Genomic DNA, 23,495 nt, shown 5'->3' on the forward strand with positions numbered 1-23,495 from the left:
AAGCAATGGCTTTGTGTTTCCTTACTTACACTTAAAGTACGTAACTTTCATTAAAAATGTTTGTTTTTTTACATATTTGTTAAAACAGTCATGTTCTGACAGTTTGAGACAGATGATCTGTAAAAGCATCGATCTCCTCCCTGAGCTGCTACTGCCGTCTGAAGAAATGCTCCAAAAACAACCAATCAGATCCAGGAGGCGGAGCTTAGTGCTGTCAATCAATGTCATGTACTCGCTGATCAATGTGCTGATGGGAGAGAAACAAACTTACAGGAAAACTATCAGGAAGAAGCTGTACAGTAGCACAGCGTAAGGGCTGTGATTGACAGCGCTAAGCCCCGCCTCCTGGTTCTGATTGGTTGTTTCTAGTTGGCACTGGGAGAAGACAGGAACTAAATTTTTTTTTTTTCAGTTTTCCTGTTTCATATAAAACTATCACAACATGGTGACAGTTTCAATAAATGTGTAATAGAATAATTTTTTAAATAAAATTAAGATACTTAAGCTTTAAGCCCAAAGTTTTTCTCGCCCCTGTCAGGTTTGGATCTCAATTCAAGGTGTTTGTCTTAAAACATGTAGACAAAAAAGCATTTTAGTTTATATTTTATGTATTAAAGTACATTTTGCTAAATATTTACACCCTTGTCAAAAATTAGTGGAAAAATTTAACATTGCTGTTTTTTTCGGTATTGATTTCATTAATTTTGGGAGATCAGCGCTCGCCCCAAGCAAAGATGAAACTTTGTTGGGATATTTGGCAACTTTTCAGGCAAATTGATAATTGGCCAAACTGAATCGTCAGGCCAGAAAACTACAATCGGTGCATTTCTAGTTTCACTTTGATTATCTCCAAGCCTTTAAAGTTGGATGGCCTCCGTACCATCACCCTAATCTTTAGCTCCCTCCACAGATTCTTTAGTGATTACACTAAAATCTCACTACTGCCTGCAAGAAGAAACACGTTTACAGATTAAACGTCCAAAACTGTAATCTGAGTTGAGGTTGAATCGTTGTGGGGTTAATCGTAACCTCGTTTCTTTAATGCTGAAAAAGCATTTACATAATTTTGTGTATTATAATGCAGTGAAACCTTCCATCCTAATTAATTTTTAAAGCTTTTCTGTGTTTTAATATCATAAATCATTCCTGACCTAAATGTCTTCCAACTGCTCTGTTTGCAAAACAAAGTCCAAAGATTTCCACGTTTTTGTTGTGTGAAAGAAAAAAAAGAAGCAGGGAATGTTTTGCATAAAAACCTGAGAGAAGAAAATGTTTTTTTCTTTCTGGTGTTTTTGGAGAAACATTAAACTTTTGTTTTAAACGTATAAACCTGCAGTAAGTTCTGGTACTGGAAACCACTGTGATCCAGAAATAAACCCGACAAATTCTGTCTGGTTGTTTTATTTCTCCAAAATCCTGTGAAAACAGACGATGGCGTGTGAGAGCCATTCTAGGCAGAAAAAAAGGAAAAACGGGAGAAAATCACCAAAAAATGAAGAAATTCTGAGATTTCACAAAATTTGAAATTTTTTGGGGAAATTTGAGTTTCAAAAGTAAAAAAAATTGTGAGGAAAATGGAAATCAGAATTTGAAAAGTTGAAAATATGAGAGAGAAAAAATCTAATTTTGAGATTTATCTCAGAAATTTTCTAGGAAAAAGACATTTCTGAGTAAAAAGTTGAAAATTTTGAGAAGATAACGTGGAAATTTCTGAGTTTCAAAAGTCAAAAATTTCTAACTTGAAACTGCATTTTCCATTTTTTTTCTAAAACCCTCCCAAAAAATTGGGTTTATTTTAGCAAATATGTGACTCTTTAAATTCAAAAATCTGACACCAACCTAAAAATGTCTGTTTTTTCTTTTTGATTTTTCAAACTTTTTTTTGTGGAACATTTCAGATATTTTTTGGTGAAATTTACTCCAGTTTTTCTGTCTACAATGGCGCCAATATGCCTTTCAGAACATTTAAGCCTTTTTCCCAGTAATTAAACCCAGAAGCAGGCAGAAAAATGTACATCTGTTCTCCGTATGTTGTAATCATGGCAGTACTCACTCTCCATATTGTGCACATTTTTTATTTTCCTTGAATGTTGTCGAAGACTTTGAACATAATTCACCTTTTCCTTGTTGAAAATGTCGCTCTAATAAAACAAACATAAAACCATGAGAGTATTTTGTGTAAAAGCAAATTTTTTGTCATGCAACACTTCATGGAAATCAGATGAGTTCAGTTCATAAACCGTATTTATTACATTTTACGACATTCATAATATAAACATTAAAATTAACTTTTTTACAGTCAGTCTTAAAATATTTACAGTCTAATATGTTTTAAATATGTACAGCTTGAATATCACAAAGTATTTTAGTGATTTTATTTTTAGTGAATTAAATACAATCTTCATAGATACATGTGATTTTTGTTCAGTTTTGACTTTTTAAAAAATAATTTTACCTTTTTTTGGCTCCATATTTTATAAAAACAGCTGACAGCCATTTCCACTGCGTCACTACTTCATTTTTCTCCACTAAAAAATATAATCCTGCACTAAATTTAAAGAAGAAAAACAGAAATTAATCTTTTATTCATTTTTTATTCAGTTGATCAACATCAAGTTGATTTCAGATGTTTATCTCCCCATTTATTCACAAAATCAGGGCTCATATTTTAGCCAAGAGATGAAAATTTATAATACTTTTTGGGGAATTTTGCAAAATGAAATGGGTTCACTCACATCTTAGCTCTGTAAAAGTTGTGTTTTATTTGGTAATTAGCGATATTAATGCAGATAAAGACCCATCCTCTATTATTGGACCAGTCCTGTCCAGTGTATTCTGCATTTTAACATTTTTATCAAGCAAAGTTTTCAGAAAAGTAAATAAAATCGACTGGAAACGTTGATTTCGACGCGCCAGCACGTCATCCACCCTCAGACAGTTTGCATCACATCAACTTAATTTATATTAGAATTAGACAAGGCATACAAGACTGCAGTATTTAACAATAATTTGGTTTTCTGTTTATTTTTTGTGAAATTTAACCTCTTGGTTTATGTCTGCTGGTTTTGTTGGTGAGTTCGACGTTATTCTGGCCTTGTGATCCAAGGCAGAAAAACATTCGGTTTCTCAGTGTATTATCTGTAGCTTTAGTTTCTATGGGGGACTGATCCTGCCAAAATTAATAATAAATATAGAAATAAATGGCTTGATAAAGTAATTAAGTATTGCATAAAAAAGAACTTTCCCATTTATTTGATTATGCAGTGTAATCTAAGTTAATATTTGTCATTTTCAACAGTAGTAATTTAACATTAGAAGGAAAAAAAATAAGGAAAATAAAATTAATTGTGAATAAATGAAAAGGGAAAATGCAAAGATGAAATGTTACAGGAGAAAATAAACCAAATGTATATAAAAAATTACAGTCCATTTACAAATTTCTAAAAATAAAAAAATGGAGAAAATAAAAAAAAAACCTATTAAACAAAAGTGACAGTAAATTAAAAAAAATATATAAGGAAAGAACAAATAATTAAATAAATGAAACTAATAAAACAAGATTGCAAATAAGACTGAAAATTATAATTACTGGTCAAAGTTAAAATAATATTGTTGAAAATAATAGCACACAATAATAAAATAAGCCAGGAAAGTTTTTATACTTTATGTTTTGGGTGCAACTTTTGGCAAAATTACTTTATTGAACCATTTATCTATTTCTATATTTATTGCCAATCTTGGCAGGATCACTCCTCCATACTTTGTGATCTGTTATATAGACTGCATCGGTTTCTGTTTTAACCTGTCGCTCTACAACAAACCTTCATAGTTTTAGTATTAATGCAGTTTTTCCTCTAAGATATTGTGGTAAATATTTAATACTGGATTAAATAAAACTGACCTGATCACTGAAGTCGTTTTACGTTTTTTTGTTTTGAGCTGCTAGTGGCTCGGTGGTTTGAGGCTTTGCTCTGTTCTTTAGTTAGTTAGTTGTGTTTTGGTCACAGGCTCCAGTTTCCTGGACAACGCGGTGAGGATGAGGTTGAACTTGTTGTAGCGATCTGATTGGTTGACGGCTGCTCCGCGGCTCCCCCAAAGCAGCCGCAGCTGGAAGTCCGTTTTAAAAACTTCCAGCAGATCTTCGTCGAACTGAAACCCTGAAGAGACGGAAACAAAAACAGGTCAAAGGAAGTCGGACAGGAAAACAGGAAATAGAACAAAACGCTCAAAATGACTTCAAATCTAACAAAATCGGTGTCAAACGTTTGTGTCTTTTTAAAGATTTGTTTCCAGAGATCTCATGGAAATTTTTTTATATATATATTTAAAATTATAAATTTGTGCTGCACAAAGGTTTGACACCAATTTTGTGAGATTTGAAGAACTTGAATCAGGTAAATGGAGCTAGGATTTTATTTTTATTTACCTTCTAGGATCTTCTCTGCGTTGGACGTGTAGCTCTGAGCGTTGTTTGCGACGTCGCGCGCCGCCTCCAGGTGGCGCAGCATGATGTCACATCCCTGGTCGCTGGTTTCCCAGAGCTCCACGCCTTCGGGCGTGGTAGACGGTCGCTCCATCAGGGTGAGCAGAGGCAGGAGGAGAGGGATGCAGACCACAGACGGAGAGGAGGCTGGAAGAGAAAGTTTAGGTCCTGAAAATGTTCCATATTATATTCAAATGGACCTATGATGCTTCTTTCAACAGGTTAAGATAGATCTATGGTGTCACAAATGTGTTCATTACATCTCGACACAAAACATGGTGAAAATGGCTGCAAAAATACAACCGTACATCTTTGAAAAGCAGAAATGGGGCCTGCTGCACAACCAATGAGAATGCAGCAAGTAGTTTGTTTCGTCTCCTTTGCTCAGAGCAGAAAACACTTTGAGGCTCTGAAATGCCCGTTTTCCTGTTACCTTCTCCTTCATACAGGCTCTTGTAGAAAGGTTTGAGGATTTTCTCGTAGCTGATGGCGGTCTGCGTGTAATTCCTTCGTAGAGTCGTCCAGGTTTCCTCCAGGCGGCTGATCTGCACCAGAAACAACAAACAGCAAATCAGAGGAAACGCTCAATGTTTCACATGTTGGCGCCCCCTAGAGGCCTACACAACCACAGACGGCACAATTATCTTTCAGAACGTCTTTTTGGCTGAGTGTTAGGAAAGTTTCCTCCAAAAACTCTGACATTTTGAGACATATAGAGGAAGTTTCCCATTTTAAAAAGCAAAAGTAATGGCACATTGTAATTTTGAGGCATGAAACTGGAATGAACTGAATGATGATTTTAAACTATGAATTATTGGTGAACTTTAAAAGAGCCGTAAAATTTAAAATCATCACATGAAAAGTGATATTTTATTGTTTCCAGTCTGGATGTGAACGTTGTGTTTCTGCTACCTGCTGCATGTCCAGAGCCTTCATGAGGGCCGAGAAGGCGAACAGATCGCCGACGGCGTTCTTCAGCTCCATGGCGACCAGGATGATGCGATTCAAGGTGGACGCCCGCTCCTCCAAGGTGCCGGTGCATCCCAGAATATCCACGGCGACGCCGATCGCCATGGTGTGGTGCCTGGGGGACGGATTCTGTTTACGTTCCTGGTGCCGTCATAAAACCCTCACCAATGAAAACAAGGCGCTGCGGTCGCCATGGTTACCGTTCCATCAGGTCCAGCCTCAGCTGGCGGCCGTGCGGCAGCGTCACCAGCTCCAGACCCGAGCAAACGCCCATCCGACCTTTGACCTGAGGAGTCACTCCGAGGATTCGCGCCACCTGAAGCAGCAGCAACAGTTTTTACAAGAAGCTCTTTAATTTAATTTAATTTAATTACATTTTATCACTCAGTGGAAAAACATCTGCGTCGTTTTTGTTGGGTTAATTTGATGCCACAGAAATTTGACTCCATTTTCTGACAGAGAAACTAAAATCAGGAGTAACGGTAGTTTGAAGTAACATTTGAGTAAGAGCAGAAAAACTTCATGATAAAAAGACTCAAGAAAAGAAAAATGATCCTAACAAGTTACTGAAGTAAATGTAACTAGTTACTATCAACTGCTGCAGCTTGTAAGACAGGAGGCCCAAAAGTATTCATACCCCCAGATGAAATACCTGAGTGAACAAACAAAGTATTTCTACTTTTACTTGCTCTGCAAACGGTGTGTGTGTGTGTATCTCTCTGTGTGTCTGTGTGTGTATCTCTGTGTGTGTGTGTGTATCTCTCTGTGTGTGTGTGTGTGTGTACCTGGCAGTTGGCCATCAGCAGGTGTGTGGCGATGCTCTGGTGGTCGTGGCTGAGCAGCAGCTGCTTCGCTCTCTTCAGCACCGCCATCTCCAGCGGTTTGTTTTCAGGCGGCAGCAGACGTGACTCAAACTCCGCCGGCCTGAACGCCGACTCCGTCTCCAGAACCGGCCGCAGAAACCCGCGCCTTGCCTTTTCTTCCTCCTCCTCCTCTTCCTCGCTCGTGCTTTCCAAAGCGGCGATGGCGTGGTGGTAGGAACTTCTGTCGAGCGTTTTCTGGCCCGCCGCCTCGCTGTCGGTTTTCAGCCGCTCCACGTAGCTACATGACGTCTGGCGGTCCCAGTCCGGTTCCGGTGGGCTGCAGGACCGGAGGTCGGCTGGGCGCGGATGCAGCCGCTCCGTCCTTCCTGATGCCAGCTCCGAGTCTGGACACTGGACAACTCCAGGAGGAGAAACCACAGAGATGGACGGACCGCGGGAATCTGCAAGAGGAAAATGTCGAAACTTCTGGGGCTTCACAGGAGGAACAGGCGGAGCTGCAGAGCAAGAAACACATCCAGCTGTGAACTGAAATACTGAATAAATGAGCTACGACTGTGGAAACACATCCAGTTTTCACCTCCACTCCTCCTGGAGGAAGCCGGGTTTTCCCCAGAGCTGCCTGAGGGGGGCATGAGGGGCAGCCGGGTCTGGGGCACTTTGCTCGGTTTGGGAGGCGGCTTGGGACACAGCTGGCTGTCAGAACCACGGATCGCTTGACCTGCAGACACATTTAGATTTAATATGATCAACAAAACGCACAACTTGATTTCAAGAGTAAATTTAAATTGTCAGCAATATATTAACCCTCACAGGAGATTTTTAAAGTGAGACTAAAACATTTATTTCAGATCTGAACCAGAAGGGAGTCCTCACACCTGATAGTTTGGTAGATTCGGTTCAATTTGGGACCAAAATTGCAACATTTGACACATTTTCACACTGAACTACACAAACAAAATAAAGCCTTTATAAAACCTGTTCCCCTCCTGACCTGTGGGGGCGCTGCACCAAGAACAACTGAAGGAAACGACACCAAAACCTCTGAAGGAAATACTCAGTGCACCTTCCTTCTTCACCAAATATAAACCAAAATGGCAGTTGTAGGATTTCTCTTTTGTCGTTGGTAAAAGACCATGAGTCATTTCTCCCGCTAGTGTTAGCCTCGCGCGTTCGTTTTGGTTGTTTTTACCCAGAATGCCCTGCGCTGCAGTCTACTTCCGGCTTTTGGAGCCGTCTCTTTACATATGGATTCAAATCGCACTAGAGTTCACTTCAAATGAACCTAAAGCGTGGTCTGTCGGCGTACCAGAGCTAGCGTTGTTGGTTGATTAGCATTCACTGCTACTCAAACTGAACCAGACTTTCTAGGCAAACGGACTGGAGTTGGGTTAAAGCTGGTGTGAACAAACCTTTATTCTTAGAAATAGTGACTTTGATTTTTAGCTCTGTGTGAGCTTAAGCTTAAACACAGTTATTACTACATAAAACAGTAAAAATATATTTACTTTTATTAAGAGCTGATATAAAATGTCTGCTTACCTGCTAAAGGTTCTGCAGATCTACGCTGGGCTGATGGGCTCAGGACCGGCTCACTGCCGGTCCGAAACACCGGAGACTTTGGTCCGGGGCTGGTGAGCAGCGGGTCCGCGGACTGCTGGGGCGGCTGTTTGGTTCCTACGGAGGAAAAAAGATGCCAGAGTTATAAAAAATAGATTTAATAACACATCATTTATTGGATTTAACATGAATTTGTTTTATACAGATAAGTGGAAAAAATCCTGCTTTCACACTGAAGGGCTCATAGTGTTGAGCATCTTCTGTTAGTTTTAAGTATTTATGGTTAATAAGTTTGTGATTTTCTGACCAAAATACACATTTTCTGTATGCAAAGTGAAGCAAGCTAACATTTTTCACTTCTCACCCAGAGGCAGGAAGCTTTCTGATTGGTGCGCCTTCAGGGGACGTCGCTTCTCCTGGACTTGATTGAGACTCGCTGGCTGACTGCCGCAGCGATCCGTCAACCTGACAGGAAGAGGAAAACTTTACATGTATCAGGACTGTTGGAAACCCTCTGGGTTCCCTCTGGACGTCAGGGTGGGAAATGAGTTGACTGAGTCTATCTGTAAAAAACTAATATAAAACTATTACATATTTTACATAGCAGCTTGTGAAATGTAGAGATACTGCCTGAAATGCAAACAGTAAACATATTTGTAAGCTTAGCTTTATATTCTTAGGCTTCAATTATACTAAACTTTAGTTTTTCCTAAATCTTAACATTTAGTTTTGCATTTTTCTTGATTTGTCTCACGCAGAGCATGAAAAAGTATACTTTGCATGAGAAAGACATCGAATGTTGTGCTATTTTTGGCCCTTCTGACATTCCATATAAAAGGAGCAGAAAAACCAGAGCTGAGTTCAGAGGAAGAGTTTATCAGAGTACGTCAGAATATGAATTGAGCAAACATCTGTGAGATTTAGACGCACAAATTATTGTTAGTTTACACAGATATATGAGCTGAAATCAGCCTCACTGCTCAGATTCAGCCTCATCTGAGCAGTGAGGCTTTTCACTTTTTCTCCAAAACTAGAGAAAAAGTGAAAAATAATTCACTTTTTCTTCAGTTTGGGCAAAACTGGAGAAAAAGTGAGTATTTAGCCATCTCACTAGAAAAAGTGAATCATCTCTGCTATTTAAACACAGCTGACGGTTTAAAACGAAGCAACTAGTGAAAATAAAAGACCTAACTGAATCCACGGAGGAATGTGGAGGTTTGGTGACAGATCTGTGTTAGTGGTGCGCTGACCTGAGCTGGGCGCCGCGGACGAAGCCGTTGTCCTGGCGTCCGTGATGGCCGTCGTGGACGCCGTGCGCGCCATCGTGACCGTTGGTGATGTTGAGGCTCAGGCGGTTCTGGCTCCGCCTCTCCTGCACCATCAGCCCCGCCTCTTTGTGGTTGCTCGACAGTCCATACTTTTCCTCCAAGTAGCGCAGCGGGAACGTTCTGTTGATCGGCTGGAAGATGATGGCACCAACAACCTGGAGTGGGGAGGAAGATTTACAGTTTTATTGATGATCAAAGCCAGTGGTGGGGATTAATTATGATTTTAAGTTGAGTTACATGGTCTGGTATCAATTAATCACATTTTATTTGACAAAATAAGCAACATCTTCAATTCAAAAACCCTTTTTGATGCAAATTTACCGCAGCTCTGCTGCTAGGCTAACGCCCTCTGAACACAGCAACAGCCTTTTGCTTCAGAAACTTCCCCATCTGGTTGAGTTTGAAGAAAATATTAACCCCAGTGAGCCAAGAAGAGTTTTTGTTGTTAGCGGATGTCACTTGTGCATCAGATTTTAATGCCGTATCAGAAACACATGAATACAAAGGTTCCGGTTTCAGACTTTTGCATGTAAAAAACCCTGCAATTAATTTAGTTGAAATCTATGTAATTATTAAAAACATCCTACTACATAAATATCAGCTGGTCAAAACTGAGCATATGAATTATGCAGAAACATTAGAACAACCTTAACTTGTTAAACTACCTGTGAGACGGGTTTTCTGTTGCCAACGTAGAATCTGATGAGCGCAGGAACGCTGTCGAACCCTTCCTTATCCAACAGGTACTCCACTCTGGAGTACGCTTCATTCAGGATCACCACCTGAACGAGACCAAAACAAACAAAACTTCACTTTTCTCTGATACATTTAAAGGCGTGAAAAACAAAAACGTGGATCTGCAGAGTATAAACGGTCAAATAAATGAAAATATGACTTAAACCTGGAGAGAAACGGTGTGAGTTTGTTTTTATTAGGAATGCAGTGGAATGCTGTTTGACACGTTCAGATGAATTCACCAGATTCACAGGGGTGTCCAAACTGTGGCCCGGGGGCCATTTGTGGCCCTTGGAACAATTTTGTGTGGCAACTTCAATTCAAGAACGATACAAATTTGGCCCTCTAGTCGGCACTTTTCTGATTTTTTAGCATGAAAATTTAAATTAGTTCTGTAATTAAATTGTAATATATCTGGAAAACAAAGTATTTTTCTTTTGATATTATTTTGATTTTAATATCAAAACATCCAGTGACACTTTACTCAAAAAAACATAAATTATTTTGTTAAATTTGGTTAGTTGGCGAAGTATTTTTGAAGAAAGATCCGATTTTGTTGCTGGGAATAAATTAAATGATTTTCTAGATCAAATGAACTGAAAAAAAATACCAGAAAAGTTAGGAAACAGTTTATCATCTATTTAGACAAAAAACAGCCACTTTGCTTAAATTAAATATTTTGTATTTAATTTATTGCTGAGCTACAGAAAATAGGACTAGAGCTACTGAACAAATGAATAATTCTGACATCAAACTCAAAATTCTGACTTTTGGTCTCAAATTCTGATTTGATTGAAGGAAAAAAAAAGTGAGTTTTTAGAAAAAAGTAAAAAAAAAAAAAAAATTAAAATTTTTAAAAAGTCCAAAAAAAAAGAAAGTTGAGAAAAAGAGTTGCCTGATCATTCATTTTCCATACGATCACATAAAAAGAAGAAAATAATTTTCGTTTTTCGTTGGAAAGACAATACGGCTCATGAGTTTGTCCCGCTGTGGGAATCTGGCTGCAAAAGGTTTGGACACCAGCAACTTAAAACAGTTTCTGTTTTTGTAGGTTTATTTAATCCTGCAAAGTCAAACAGGAAATAAAACAAAAATGATGAAACGGCTTCATGCTGTGGAAGCTGGCGATCATGGAAAGCTCTAATCTTAGAGCAGCCCGAGTCCTGCAGCCGGCCTGAGCCTCCGTACCTTCTTGCTGATCTTGAAGTGCTGCGCGGCGTTTCTCCACTGGCAGGTCAGAACGAAGCTCCCTGGGCTGGAGAGCGAATCCCGCAGCAGGAAGTCTCCGTCACGCTGCACCAGGCCCTCTGCGACCTGCAGAGCGGTTACACAAACACTCGGTCACACAGCGGCTGTTTGCAGGCCAAACATTTCATTAAGGCTGATGATGGCAGTCTGGGTGGCTGGAACCAGTTTCCTGAGCGCAGCGCCGGCTGCTCTGCAGGGTTAGCATGCTGTAAAATGTTAGCATGCTGTAAAATGTTAGCATGCTGTAAAATGTTGGCTTTCTTTTTAACTGACGTGTCAAGCAGGAGACACAAGTCAGACTTTTTGCCCGTATGTGACAGGATGGAAACGTTTAATTGCAAAGTTTATTAAATTAAATATTTTTCTTAAATCTGGATTTCACTCAATTTTATATTATTGATTCCCAAGGAAGCAAATTTTACAATGTCAAAACATAGACCTGAGCATCATGATAGCAAATTAAATAACTATAACGTGTTTCTACTATGAGAGACAGACAGAGCGAAAACAGATAATCAGGGTGATTTTATGAAGATTTGTCTCCAAAAATAAAAGTATAACTTAAATTGTTCAGTGTTGTTACTGAGGGAGGTTATTTTTATTTTTTTAACATTTTATACATGTATTAGTTTTATATCCATCCAGCCACCTACACTGCAAAAACACAAAATTTCACCAAGTATTGTTGTTTAGTTTCTCATGCAAATATCTTAGTTCAGTTGAAATAAGAGAAAACTAACAAGAAACTTTACAGAAAGTTACAGAGGCTGGTTTTCAGTCAATAATTCCTTAATATTGATTTTTAAAAGTAAAGTTTTACTGGCGGATTATTTAACCTATTTCACAAGTGACAGGCCTGGAGCCGTTACCTAGCAACCCCAGCCAAGTCCAGCCCGTTACCTAGCAACCCCAGCCAAGTCCAGCCCGTTACCTAGCAACCCCAGCCAAGTCCAGCCCGTTACCTAGCAACCCCACCCAAATTCTTCTCTCATTTCAACTTTGCTAAATATTTGAACCAGAAACTGAACCAAATTGACTCGGTGGGTTTAGTGTTTTGCAGTGTAAGCTTGTTTTGTCCTGTTTTCTTGTGTTTCTCTGTTTCAGTTGCAGCTTTTCACTCTTTTTCTTTCCCACAGAAACACACAAACCTTCATGCTGAACTCAGGGCTTTAATTAGGCCACTGTTTGTTTAGAGTGCAATGGTAGTTTAGCCAAGGGAAGCAGCTTATTAAAAGCGATTACATCTCAGCCCTGGAGAACACAGCCACCCTCACACAGTCATCCAGCACAACAAACCAGGGCATAAAGACGGCTTTCTGAACGGCAGCCTGGAGGAGCCCCGCTGCTGCTGCTGGGGTCCAAACACACCCAGTAATCTGCCTGCAGTCGCAGCGCTGCAGGCTAATAACACCCGGCCCGGTCCAACTGGTTTCCAACTGGGCTTTTAAAGGGAGTGGCTCTGTTTTTGTGCTGTACCTGTCTGGGAATGGCGCCGTGGTACCAGGCGTGACTCCTTGGCTCCTCGCTGCTCATCTTCAGCTCCTCCTCCAGCTCTCTGCGCAGCTTCTCCAACGAACAGTCCAGGATGAACTGGTCCCTGGAGAACTGGGACAAGACGGGAGGAACCGGTCAGGTCCTGTGAGTCCACCAGAGGTCCATTCAGACCATTTATACTCAGACATGTTGGTTCTACAGTTTCACCACTTTGATTTAGTCATTTTACTGCAAGAACAACTTTTTAACTGAATAATGTCCATCACTTTGGCTCAGGCTTGAACAAAATTTGTATTTTTGTACATGGAAATCCATTAAAGAAATATTTTTTATTTATTTAAAGTTTGGTTGTTTGTTTATTTGGATCCCCATTATCCATTTTTCATGAAACAAGAGAAAACATTACAAAAACAGTTACACACACTTAATAAACATCAGTAATTCTGCAAAAACGCAAAACCTTACCAAGTATTTTGATCTCGTTTCTAGAGCAAATATCTTACTGCTCTTGAAATAAGACAAAACTCACTTAGAAGTAACTTTTCAGTGAGATACAGGAGCTTGATTTACGTCAATGATTCCTTAATATTAATGAAAAAACACTTATAGGATGAAACAGAGGCTCAGAGCAGATCAACGTGTGGCTAAGGGGACCGCAGTCAGCCCAAGGTTTTCAGCCGGGCTGGTGGCACCCCTGACCTGAGGGAGATGAGTGATGCGTGTTTGAAGCTGCTGCAGCAGCTGAGCTTTGTTAAGAAAAAATAACTTGAATGCGGCGCGGGAAGGAGAAAGAACCTTCACCTCGGGACGGATCCACCCGGAGGGGAGCGTCGGATGTTTTGGCCGGGATGAAGTTTGTTTTGATGTTTTGGATAAACCGGCTGGATGCTAAAGGATTGTTAGCACCAGGAGTTTACACGCCTGCTAAGACCAACAACCGACGAAATCACAAGTAGAGCGTTTTTAGGAAAAGAGAAAAACTATAATAAGAAAACAACTGCTGAACACGTCGTCTTGTGCGGCTCGCCCTTCTCAAGGATGTCGGCTGGTGGAGGAGCTCAGATCGGCAGCTAAGATAAGCCCCAACCGCACTGCGTGTCTGTCAGCTGCCCGCTTTGTTTCTTTTCTCTTTTCCTTTTGTTTACAGCCAAACGTACCTGTTGTTGCGGCCCTTCTCTCCCGTAACGAGTCAAAAGAAGAAGAACGAGTAAGGCTGAGAGTAGCGGTACGTAACAATCCCCAGAACCAGAATAAAATCCAGAAAACTGCAAACCAGCCGAAACACTGACCCACTTCAAACCCAGAGCTAAAACTGAGCTGGTCAGAGTCGCTTCTGATCAGCAACTCCAACATTTGTTAATAATTACGCTTTACGGTTTTTATAACAGTGTTTTATTTTAGCGTTTTGTTTGCGGCTCCCAGTAAACCTGATTACAGTTTTATGATTTTATGATGTAAAGCACTTTGGTGCTTCAACGTGCAACACATTGTGGTCCCCGACTGCAACTCAAGATTCAAATTTGTTTCTAAAACTTTTTATGTTTTCTATTTTAAAAATATTACAGACACAAACTATTCATCTATTTATATCCAAGATTTTATAATAAGCAGAACCAGAATTATCCAGAGACTTTTACTGGAAACTTTTCTACTTTCACTACTCTGAGGAGACGATTTTGGCCCACATGATGAAAAGTTTGGACACCCTTGGGTTTACCCAAACTGTGACACTCAGACTCTCCCATCTATTTTCTTGGCGCATGAGAAACGCATATCAACCAAAACACATTACAGTGTTTCTACTTTTAGGCAAAAGTAGAAACAGAAGGAGATTATTTCTAACCATCTTCAGATGAAAACAGACAGACTTACAGAACAGCTGCTGGGTCTCTGCATCGTTCCCTCCTCCTCACTTCATCACACACACACACACACACGTCGACACACACACACACACGTCGACACACACTCTGCTGGCTCACTAATAAAACTCCATCTCTCTCTGTCTGCCTCCACGGAGGTTTTGTCGCTCCGTCGCTCTGCTCTGCCTCACCTTGCGCGACGTCATATGACGTCCCCGCCCGCCCACATGGTCCCGCCTCCACACACACCTCAACCTGACGCACATAAACAAAAGCGAGTGAGAGTGACGCAAAACGCCCCCACTTGGTGGAGTTTCTCTTTCTCTGCCAGGAAGTTTCTGGAGAATCTAAAAACATGTGAAATTTGGACAGGATGAAAGATGGCAGCAGTTTCCTGATCCTCAACCAGGAAGAGGTTCCTCACGCTTTTTCTCTGTGCTTCGCTCCTTAAGTGTCATGGATTGTTTTTGTATTAATCTGGATGATTTAATGATCGTTCTCCTAGATGTGAAGTTTTTACAACGGCCACAACAATAAAAAAACAACAGCTTTCTGTCTGCAGCTGCGCTCCCAGTTCAATGCAGAGAGTTATTCTGAATTTATGAAGTCATGAATAGCAGATCATTGACGGCTCAGGACAAACAGATTCAGGAAGGAGAAATTGAAGGAAAAATAAAAATAAATATTAGTAACACAGAAAGTGTTTGACAGGCTGATTGGCTTCATGTACAGCAACACATGAACTGAAGCATAAAGAACCAACTGGGATTCATTTCCCTCCAAGAACCAGCTCTACTGCAAAAACAAGAAATATTACCAAGTATTTTTGGTCTAGTTTCTAGAGCAAATATCTAATTACACTTGAAATAAGACAAAGATAACTTATAAGTAACTTTTCATGAAAGATATCGGAGCTTGTTTTAACAAAATAATCCCTTAATATTGATGAAAAAGTTCCAGTTCAACTGGCAGATTATTTCACTGATATGGGAAGAACGTCTTGTTATAAGTGAAATAATCTACCAGTGGAACTAGAACTGGGTTGCTAGGTAACGGGCCGAGCTTGGTTGGGGTTGCTAGGTAACGGGCTGGGCTTGGCTGGGGTTGCTAGGTAACGGCGCCAGTGGAACTAGAACTTTTCCATCATTATTAAGGAATTATTTACTGTGTATTTTGCTGAAAAGTTACTTTTAAAATAATTTTTCGTTCTTATTTCAAGTGGACTAAGAAACTCGACCAAAATTATTTTCATTTTGGTCCTTAAGATATTAAAAAAGATCCACATAACTTTACTTGTTGGTCCATCTGATGGTGTAATTTTTAAGTATTAAATAATTGATGTCTTGAGTGGCATTTTTACTAAATAATTTTTTATTTTTACTTCGAACCGTCTCATCTTTGCTTCTTTCACTGTAAATTTCTGAGTTTCATCATCAGGAACTGAGCATTAAGGATTCGTCTTCCTGTCAATTGTTGAAAAGTTGCCAAATGATTTCCCAGTGATGCAAAAACAGAAATAAAGAAAACCTATTTTTGATTACTCAGCGAATCCTTCCCGTTGTGAATGAGAAACAACGTTTTTCTGAGAAGCTTGAAGGAGTTTGTTTGTGCTGAAGCAGCGAAACATCTAAAGCATGAGGGCGCCGGCCCTTTAAGGACAGTAATTGGACAATCCTGATCAAAGCTGATGAGACTAAATGACTGGACGGACCATCAGGGACTTCCTGTTTACCTAAAGCTTCCTGTCATTAAACCATTTAGTATTTTACTCTTCAGCTGCAGAGGAATCATCTCTGAACACCAAAATGGGTAGAAACTAGTTACATTTACTGGAGCAACCGTTTTTACTTTAGGAGTAGCTCTACTCTTTACTTTTATTGAGCAGTTTTATTAACCCCAGGGGGCCATGAGACGTCAAGTTCAGGGTCGAAAGATGATTTTCAGAAATCATCATGTGATCCCTGAGTTTGTGGCTGCAAACACACAAAATGTGGAGACATGAAGTTACTAAACTTCCTGCCAGGTGAAGGTTTTGGTGCCTCAGTGTTTGAGAAATCTTCAGGGTTATTTTCAGTTTGACACAGCTTCAATTTTATAGCAAAGTTTCTCTCAACTTGGATGATAAGGTGTAAAGTTTTAGACAGAAAAACAACAAAAAACATGCAAGTAAATGAAGTGAAACCACCATCTCATGTTCTCTAAAGGAATAAGTTTCGATTTGTGAAGCACAGGAAGCTGCCGACCAAGGAGCCAGACGGAGGAGCATAAAGCGGAGCGGAACAAGTCCTCTGGCTTTTTGGATCGCGAGGAGAAAAGGAAGCACAGATGAAGGACGGGGTGGAAAAGCTGAAGAGCTAAAAGATTAGCAACCCAAAGGATGTGATGCTCTGGTGCTGCTTTTCTGAGTTTCACCACTAATTCTGGTTTTATTCAAATATTTTCTACTTTTATCATCAGATTCACAAAAACGCCATGAAAATGCCTTTAAATACATTTAGTTGAGTCTCTAGGAGTACAGGAAAGCTGAACTTCCCACTGCTGAGTAGATCATCTTTATATCATGTTTTCCTTTTTCTCTGTTCCCTTTTACATTAACATTTATTTGCTGCAGAACTGCTGAACAGGGTCATGTACATCTGACATTTTTATTGCTCTCAGCACCTAAATCAGTTTTTATTTAATGTATCGAACTTGTAAAAAATGGCAAAGGTTTTGAAAGGAAGTGACACAAATCCTGTTTTTCAAAGTGAGAATAAATTTGCTCAAAAGAACGTAAAATAGTTTGAAAACTAGAGGCTTTTAAAAATACATCAAACATGTAAAAACATTATGATGCTTTGGATCTACGGTAAATAACTTTCCTTCGCTACATAAAAAAATTATATATATATATATATATATATATATATATATATATATATATATATATATATATATATAGTACTTTTGATTTGACAATTTTGGCCCATGTTTCAAAATATTTGGTCTTAAAGCTGCGGTATGTAACTTTTATAGAAAATATATTTTTCTTACAAATTTGTTGAAACTCTCATTCTCACAGCTTGTAATGGCAATAGTTATAATATGTTCATAGCTAGCATGGCTATGCTAGCTAGCATGGCCATCAACGACGACAGTTACGGTTTTCATGCAACTGTCAGACGTTTCTCCTCCATTAGCGCATTTAGCAGCGAGTACACCAGGTTGATTGACAGCAGTAAGACCCGCCTCCTGGCTCTGATTGGTTGTTTTTGGTGCATTCCTTCAGACCAGGTAGGAGCTCAGGGAGGAAGTGGAGAAAGATTTTTTCAGAGATTATCTGTCTCATTTTGTCACAACATGACAGTTTCAATAAATATGCAAAACCATTTTTAAAAAAAATAAAAGTTGCATACTGCAAAGTGAAAAAGAAACATTTAAAAGCACAGCTGCACCGTAACAGAACCTTATCTCCGAGTTTCCTCTAACTTGAACTCATGTTGCAGAATCAAATCCGTTTTCCTTCCTTTCTGTTTTAACCACAGGTGCTGCTGATAGAACCGAACCGAACAGAACCGACTTCCTCCACTTAACTCAATGACATTCATAGTGACGTCACGCAGCGCCTCGACTCAGGACCGTGTCATCCGCACGCCGACCGGCCGGCAGCTCCGCTCATCCCGGCACACTGCCTCGTCTGTCCGCCAGCGGCCATTACGGATGAAGTCAACATAGATCTCACACTCGGAGCCAGACAGCCACACAGGCGGCGTTTCTGGGGCTCGTCTGGTCCCAGCCATAAAAGCGCAGTGTTGAGAAGAGACGGAGCATTCAGCCTGATTAGATTTTCCTCCAGCTGGACGCGTCCCTGTTGTCCGCAGGGCAGAGAGAGGGACGCTGCAGAAACAGTCTGACCAAGGACTTCTGCTTTAACCTTCATTAAGTTGCAGCGAGACAGACAGACGGACTATTTGTTTGCAAACACGGCGGATGGACGCGCTACTTGACTGCAGAAAGAACCGGGCCGCGTTTAAACTGGTTACCATGGTTACCCGCATTTATCTTGTCATCTTAACTTTAGCTAGCGTGTTGTTAGCATACAACCAGTTATCGCTGCATGATGAAAGAAGTTATTCTACCAAACCGACAATGAGAGGCGACTTAACGACCCACGAGAAACCAGACAAAGATACTTGGTAAGATTTTCTGTTTTCAGTGGACGCAGAGTGGGCCAAAATCATCAAGACAACAGTGAAACTAAAAGAAAGGGAAAAAGAAACAATAATACTAGAGAATCTAAAGGGATTTTATTCATTATAGATCCAAAACTTCCAAATAATTTTACTCATTTTCTGTATTAAAGGAAATTTAATCTGGTTTTCAAATCCTTTTGGACCTGAAGAACAAATTTATTCAGTTACAAGAACAGCAGCTGACATGTTTAGCCAATACGCCAAATCAAAGTTGATTTAGGCACAACAGTAAAAGTCTCTATTATTATAAAAGTTTGGTATAAAAGACAAATATTTTTTGTTGTACTCAACATTTTCTACCGTGAGAAAATAAAATTGATTATAATTGTACCCTGGTTACCAATAAAAAGTTTGCATCTGCACCAAATTTGCTTAATCCTTGATTTGCATTTGGGGGCCACACAAAATCACTCCAACGGCCACAAATGGCCCGCAAGCCACACTTTGGACACCTGCTTTGAGTGGACCGGCCAGTTTCCTGTGGTCTGCCATAAACAGCAAGCAGTGATCAAAAGAGCTCCAGAAAGCAGATTTCATGCTTCTGGTGAAGGAGGTAAAGCTCGTCTCACCTTCCTGGTGATGACCGAGTTCCTGTGGTAGAAGCAACACAGAGCCGCTGTCAGAGCCTTCAAGTTGCATCGCTCCGTCATCACAACCGTTTCCAGGATGCAACCAAACAGACGACAACGTTTCCAGCTTCTGTCCAGCTGAAAACTAAAGGCTCAGCTCAGACGAGAGGAAAATCCATGGCAGAGAACCTGCTCTCTGCTCCACAGTCCCCTGCAGAGTGAACTCCTCTCAGCGTTTACATCACGTTTTCCCCAGTTAGCCCCGCCCCCTCCGGGCCTCGACCGTGTGGTGAGGTTTGATCCAGCCGAGTGTGGATCGCCTGGGAGTGGCCCGGAGGCAAATGTCCCTCAGCTGCTCTGGAAAAGACATGGCAGGACAAAAAAAGCTGCACTACACAAAACTGATTATTTTAGTTTCTATTTCAGCTGAAATGATCACAGATCACAGCTTTGTTATATCAGCTGTTAGTAAAATTCGTAAGCAAAGGGAAGCACTGACTGCAGTTTCTTTGGCTGATTACATTTTATTTTATTTTTTTTGCCGAAAATGTTGTAAGAAAGTCGCTGAGTTGGCAACATTTGTTAACTGGCCTGGTGGCCCGGCCTGTCAGTAAACTCTCTGGAAGAGAAGAAGAAGGAGGGCTAACCCTAACCCTCTACCCTTTAGACCTTTTCTAAGATAAATAAGATCGGCTTCACATGCAAATATCAGCCGATCACCTAAAGTCAAGGAAATCAGTGCATCTTCAAAGGATTATGAGTAAAAGTATTTAAACTGCAAACAGAAAAAAGCTACTTTAAGTTAATGGTTTTTATTGATTTATCACAGGAAGAAGTTTATTCACATGTGATTTAAATTTAATTTCTTATTTAAAGCTGCAGTATTTCACTTTCATGGAAATATATATTTTCTTTTTTACATATTTGTTGAAACTGTTTGGTATGATCTCCTCTGCGTCTCCCAGTGCAATCAGACCCAGAGGGCGGGGCTTCCGGAGGGCGGGGCTTCCGGAGGGCGGGGCTTCCGGAGGGCGGGGCTTCCGGAGGGCGGGGCTTCGTGCTGTCAATCACAATCTCATGTGGAGCTGCTCAAACCACTTACAACCTGCTTTATGTTAAGCTGTAGCTAGCATACCATGTTGTGAATGCTAAGGCTAGTTAGCATGGCCACCAATGACAGCGGATGCAGTGACTACATGAGGATGATTGACAGCGCTAAGACCCGCCTCCTGACTCTGATTGGTTGTTATTGGTCAGGACTGTTGCATTTCTTTAGACGACAATCGGCAGTCGATCTTTTCACAGATTATCTGTCACAAAACAGTGACACTTTTAACAAATATGTAAAAATGATTTTTTATAAAAGTTAAATACTGCAGCGTTAATGGAAACACTGCCACTGCAAAAAATGTTTTTCTGTTTTGTTTTTTCACTTTAGCAGAAAGTAGAAAAAGCTTTACGCATCTTGAAATGGGAATCCACCTCCTCCATTTCCCTGTTCATGCAAAGAGCAGACAATTCAAAAAGAGTTGAGATCAGAAAAAACCCTGAACTTTTCAGCCACTGGGCTATTAGATATAAATAACAGAGACCGTTTTTCTCTTTTCAGAAATGTATTTTAAGATCTTTTAGTTTAGATCTTTCTGTACTCTTTTAGAAAATGACTCAGCTCTTGTGTTTTGAAAATAGCCCAGAAAAAGGGTGCAGAGTTTTCAAAGAGAGATCAAACGTCCCGCTCTCCCTTTCTGCCCTGATGAATAGCTATGACTAAATCACTGCCGCGCAATTACAGCCCCAACTTTCCCACCAAACTCGCTGCGAATGGACGGCGAACGCAGCAGAGATGGAAACTCAACACACAGCGAAACAAGACGACGTTTCTACCGACAAACAGAGGGAGACACCCGGGCTGGGGGAATATCCCCACTGTAATTACAGTGAACTCTCCGACGATACAGGAAGGAAATGCATGTCCCACACACACACACACACACACACACACACACACACACACACACACACACACACACACACACACACCACTGTTGACCACATCAGCCCCAAATCACCAGCTAGGCTGAATGTACACCTTAAAATACACATATCCAACGGTCCAGGAATGCATCGGAGGGACGGGAATCGACTCAAAACTTTCTATTTCTATACGTTGGTTGTTTGTGATGAAGGGACTGAGGAGAGGCGAAGCCGTTTCTGCCTCTCGAACTGGAGAAATTGGGAAGTTTCTTCCATTTTGTATCATATTAATGGAAAAAGGGGGGTTTAATGAAAGTTTTAAAACTTTCATTAAAAAGTTTTTAGTTTTTTAATGAAAACTAAAACCTTTTGGGGAAAGAGTTTGGATATATTTTTAAGTAAGAATAACTTATAAAAGCAGCAGGACAGATTATTTAGCAAAGTAAAATCAGTAAATACGTAGTGTTTAATATCAAGAGGCTTCAGGCTGGTAGCTTGTATTTCTGTAAATCCAGACTGCTGTGAGGAATCAAAGCATTATATGATAATCCAGGATCAGCAGCGGCCTGAAGCCGGCGACCGCCTTCATCAGGCTCCTGTGATGGTTGTGATGAGTCACTGACTCGTAGTGTCTCTGTAACCCGACCTCACGCCGTCAGCAGAAATGTCACTGCAGTTACTGGAACAGTTACATCACACTAAAACAGCAGAAAACAATCCGGAAATAGTTCTGATTTTCCAAAACTACGACACACAAACAGGTACGCTGCAGGTAAAACTCCCTGCTGCTGGGTTTATGAAGTATTTTTATTTCAGAGTGGTTTAACCCGAGCAAAACAACTGGACAAAAACCCAAAATATCATGTTGCAAATCAAAAATGAATAAATGTTAATGCTTCATATAGATTTTAATTCTTTGATTTTGGTCAGTAGTGGGTTCTGCTAACTAAATTAGTTGCAGTAACGTTAAAGCAGTAATTATAAACATTAGCTTTGCTGACGCTAAAACACAACAACAACAACATGATACTTATTAGTGAAAGCTTACGCTAAAACGCTATTTATTTACAAAACTACAAAGTAAGTTAGCATTTTGGAAAAATTCAATGTAGGGGAAGTTAAGTGTGCTAAATGTTCTCAAAAGTGCTAAAAATGAGCTCCACTAGCGGATTAGCAGAAGAGTGGCCCAACTGGCTTTACTTCTTATATGTATGTTTGTTATAGATTTTCAGGATAATATAATATTCAGAATTTAATAAGAGATCTTATAACTAATTTATCTGTAGATTTAATTGATCAGTTCAGATCCACCACAAACTGGCTGATGGAGCTGAATAATGATCATTTTGGTCCAATTACAGCTTAAAGTCTTGGACCAAACATCCCAGCAGTGGATGTAGTACCTCCACACGGCCACCAGATGGCGCCCTCCCGCAAACCTTTCAGTGAACCTTAGAAACCGGAACCCGAGTTTCATACGGAAGAAGATCGATGTTTGTTTGAGCTGCAAACTGAGAAACTGTAATGTAGCTGTTCTGCTGCAGTTTGTGTGTATATTAATTTCTCTTGTGTGCTGCAACCTGAGACGACACACACACACACACACACACACACACACACACACACACACACACACACACACACACACACACACTTGCATGTGTGCACAGAGAGCATTATTGTTTTCTAAAGCTCTAACGCTGCAGAGCTGCTTTCAACTCTGACTGGGAATGAAAGAGAAGAAGCAGAAGTGGGAGAAAAGAGAAGAATCGTGAAGAAACCAATAAATCAACTTGTCATGAAAGGCCGTTATGCTTCGCCCAGCTGCGTGCGCTCATTACCGGGTAAAACAGTAATTTAACTGAGCATGAACACTGACAGTAACCACATAGTGTCGTTTCTTCCTGAGTAGAAACTACTCATTCCACTGCTTTTTGATGTCTTAATTCGCTAAATGACATTTTCCTCCTTCAAACTACTGGAAATCCCCCAGAAATCTCAAAATTATCTGAAAATATTCATGCAGAGATTTTTAAAAGTTACTGTATAGATAAACTTCTTTTACATTTGACTATCGGAATAAACTATTCAGATAAAAAGCAGGTTTTAGCGCCTAAAAGCTTCAGAAATGCAACAACAGTTATACTGCGATAATGATTATTTTTTTTATTATTATTCTGACTATTAATAAAAAATTGACACATTCTGCAGTTTTCATTT

General features: G+C 40.1%; 1 protein-coding gene and 1 long non-coding RNA gene across 6 annotated transcripts in view; both read right to left on the reverse strand.

The window, feature by feature from the left end:
* Positions 1–3,662: 3,662 nt before the first annotated feature.
* bcar3 (BCAR3 adaptor protein, NSP family member) overlaps positions 3,663–23,495 on the reverse strand; it is a 71,530-nt gene continuing 51,697 nt past the window's right edge. For 2 of the 5 annotated variants that reach the window (XM_015047594.1, XM_015047596.1), the window contains 13 exons: positions 12,621–12,749; positions 11,085–11,210; positions 9,827–9,943; positions 9,084–9,316; positions 8,198–8,298; positions 7,816–7,950; positions 6,854–6,994; positions 6,238–6,770; positions 5,653–5,768; positions 5,396–5,567; positions 4,917–5,028; positions 4,427–4,630; positions 3,663–4,157 (listed from right to left, as the gene is read on the reverse strand). In XM_015047594.1, coding sequence (XP_014903080.1) covers positions 3,979–4,157; positions 4,427–4,630; positions 4,917–5,028; positions 5,396–5,567; positions 5,653–5,768; positions 6,238–6,770; positions 6,854–6,994; positions 7,816–7,950; positions 8,198–8,298; positions 9,084–9,316; positions 9,827–9,943; positions 11,085–11,210; positions 12,621–12,749 — 2,298 coding nt within the window. In that variant the 3' untranslated portion in view covers positions 3,663–3,978. Of the gene's footprint in view, positions 4,158–4,426; positions 4,631–4,916; positions 5,029–5,395; positions 5,568–5,652; positions 5,769–6,237; positions 6,771–6,853; positions 6,995–7,815; positions 7,951–8,197; positions 8,299–9,083; positions 9,317–9,826; positions 9,944–11,084; positions 11,211–12,620; positions 12,781–14,510; positions 14,662–19,301; positions 19,511–23,495 lie in introns of those variants that run through there. The other 3 variants (XM_015047597.1, XM_015047598.1, XM_015047599.1) reach the window with 3 other exon arrangements.
* Positions 17,903–19,094, reverse strand: LOC106956635 (uncharacterized). Its single transcript, XR_001426804.1, has 2 exons — positions 18,094–19,094; positions 17,903–18,058 (listed from the first exon to the last, which is right to left on the reverse strand). It is a non-coding gene; the product is annotated as an uncharacterized LOC106956635 (long non-coding RNA).

This window comes from Poecilia latipinna, unplaced genomic scaffold, assembly GCF_001443285.1.
Source record: "Poecilia latipinna isolate Pla-1442-1.1 unplaced genomic scaffold, P_latipinna-1.0 Scaffold836, whole genome shotgun sequence".
Classification (NCBI taxonomy): Eukaryota; Metazoa; Chordata; class Actinopteri; order Cyprinodontiformes; family Poeciliidae; genus Poecilia; species Poecilia latipinna.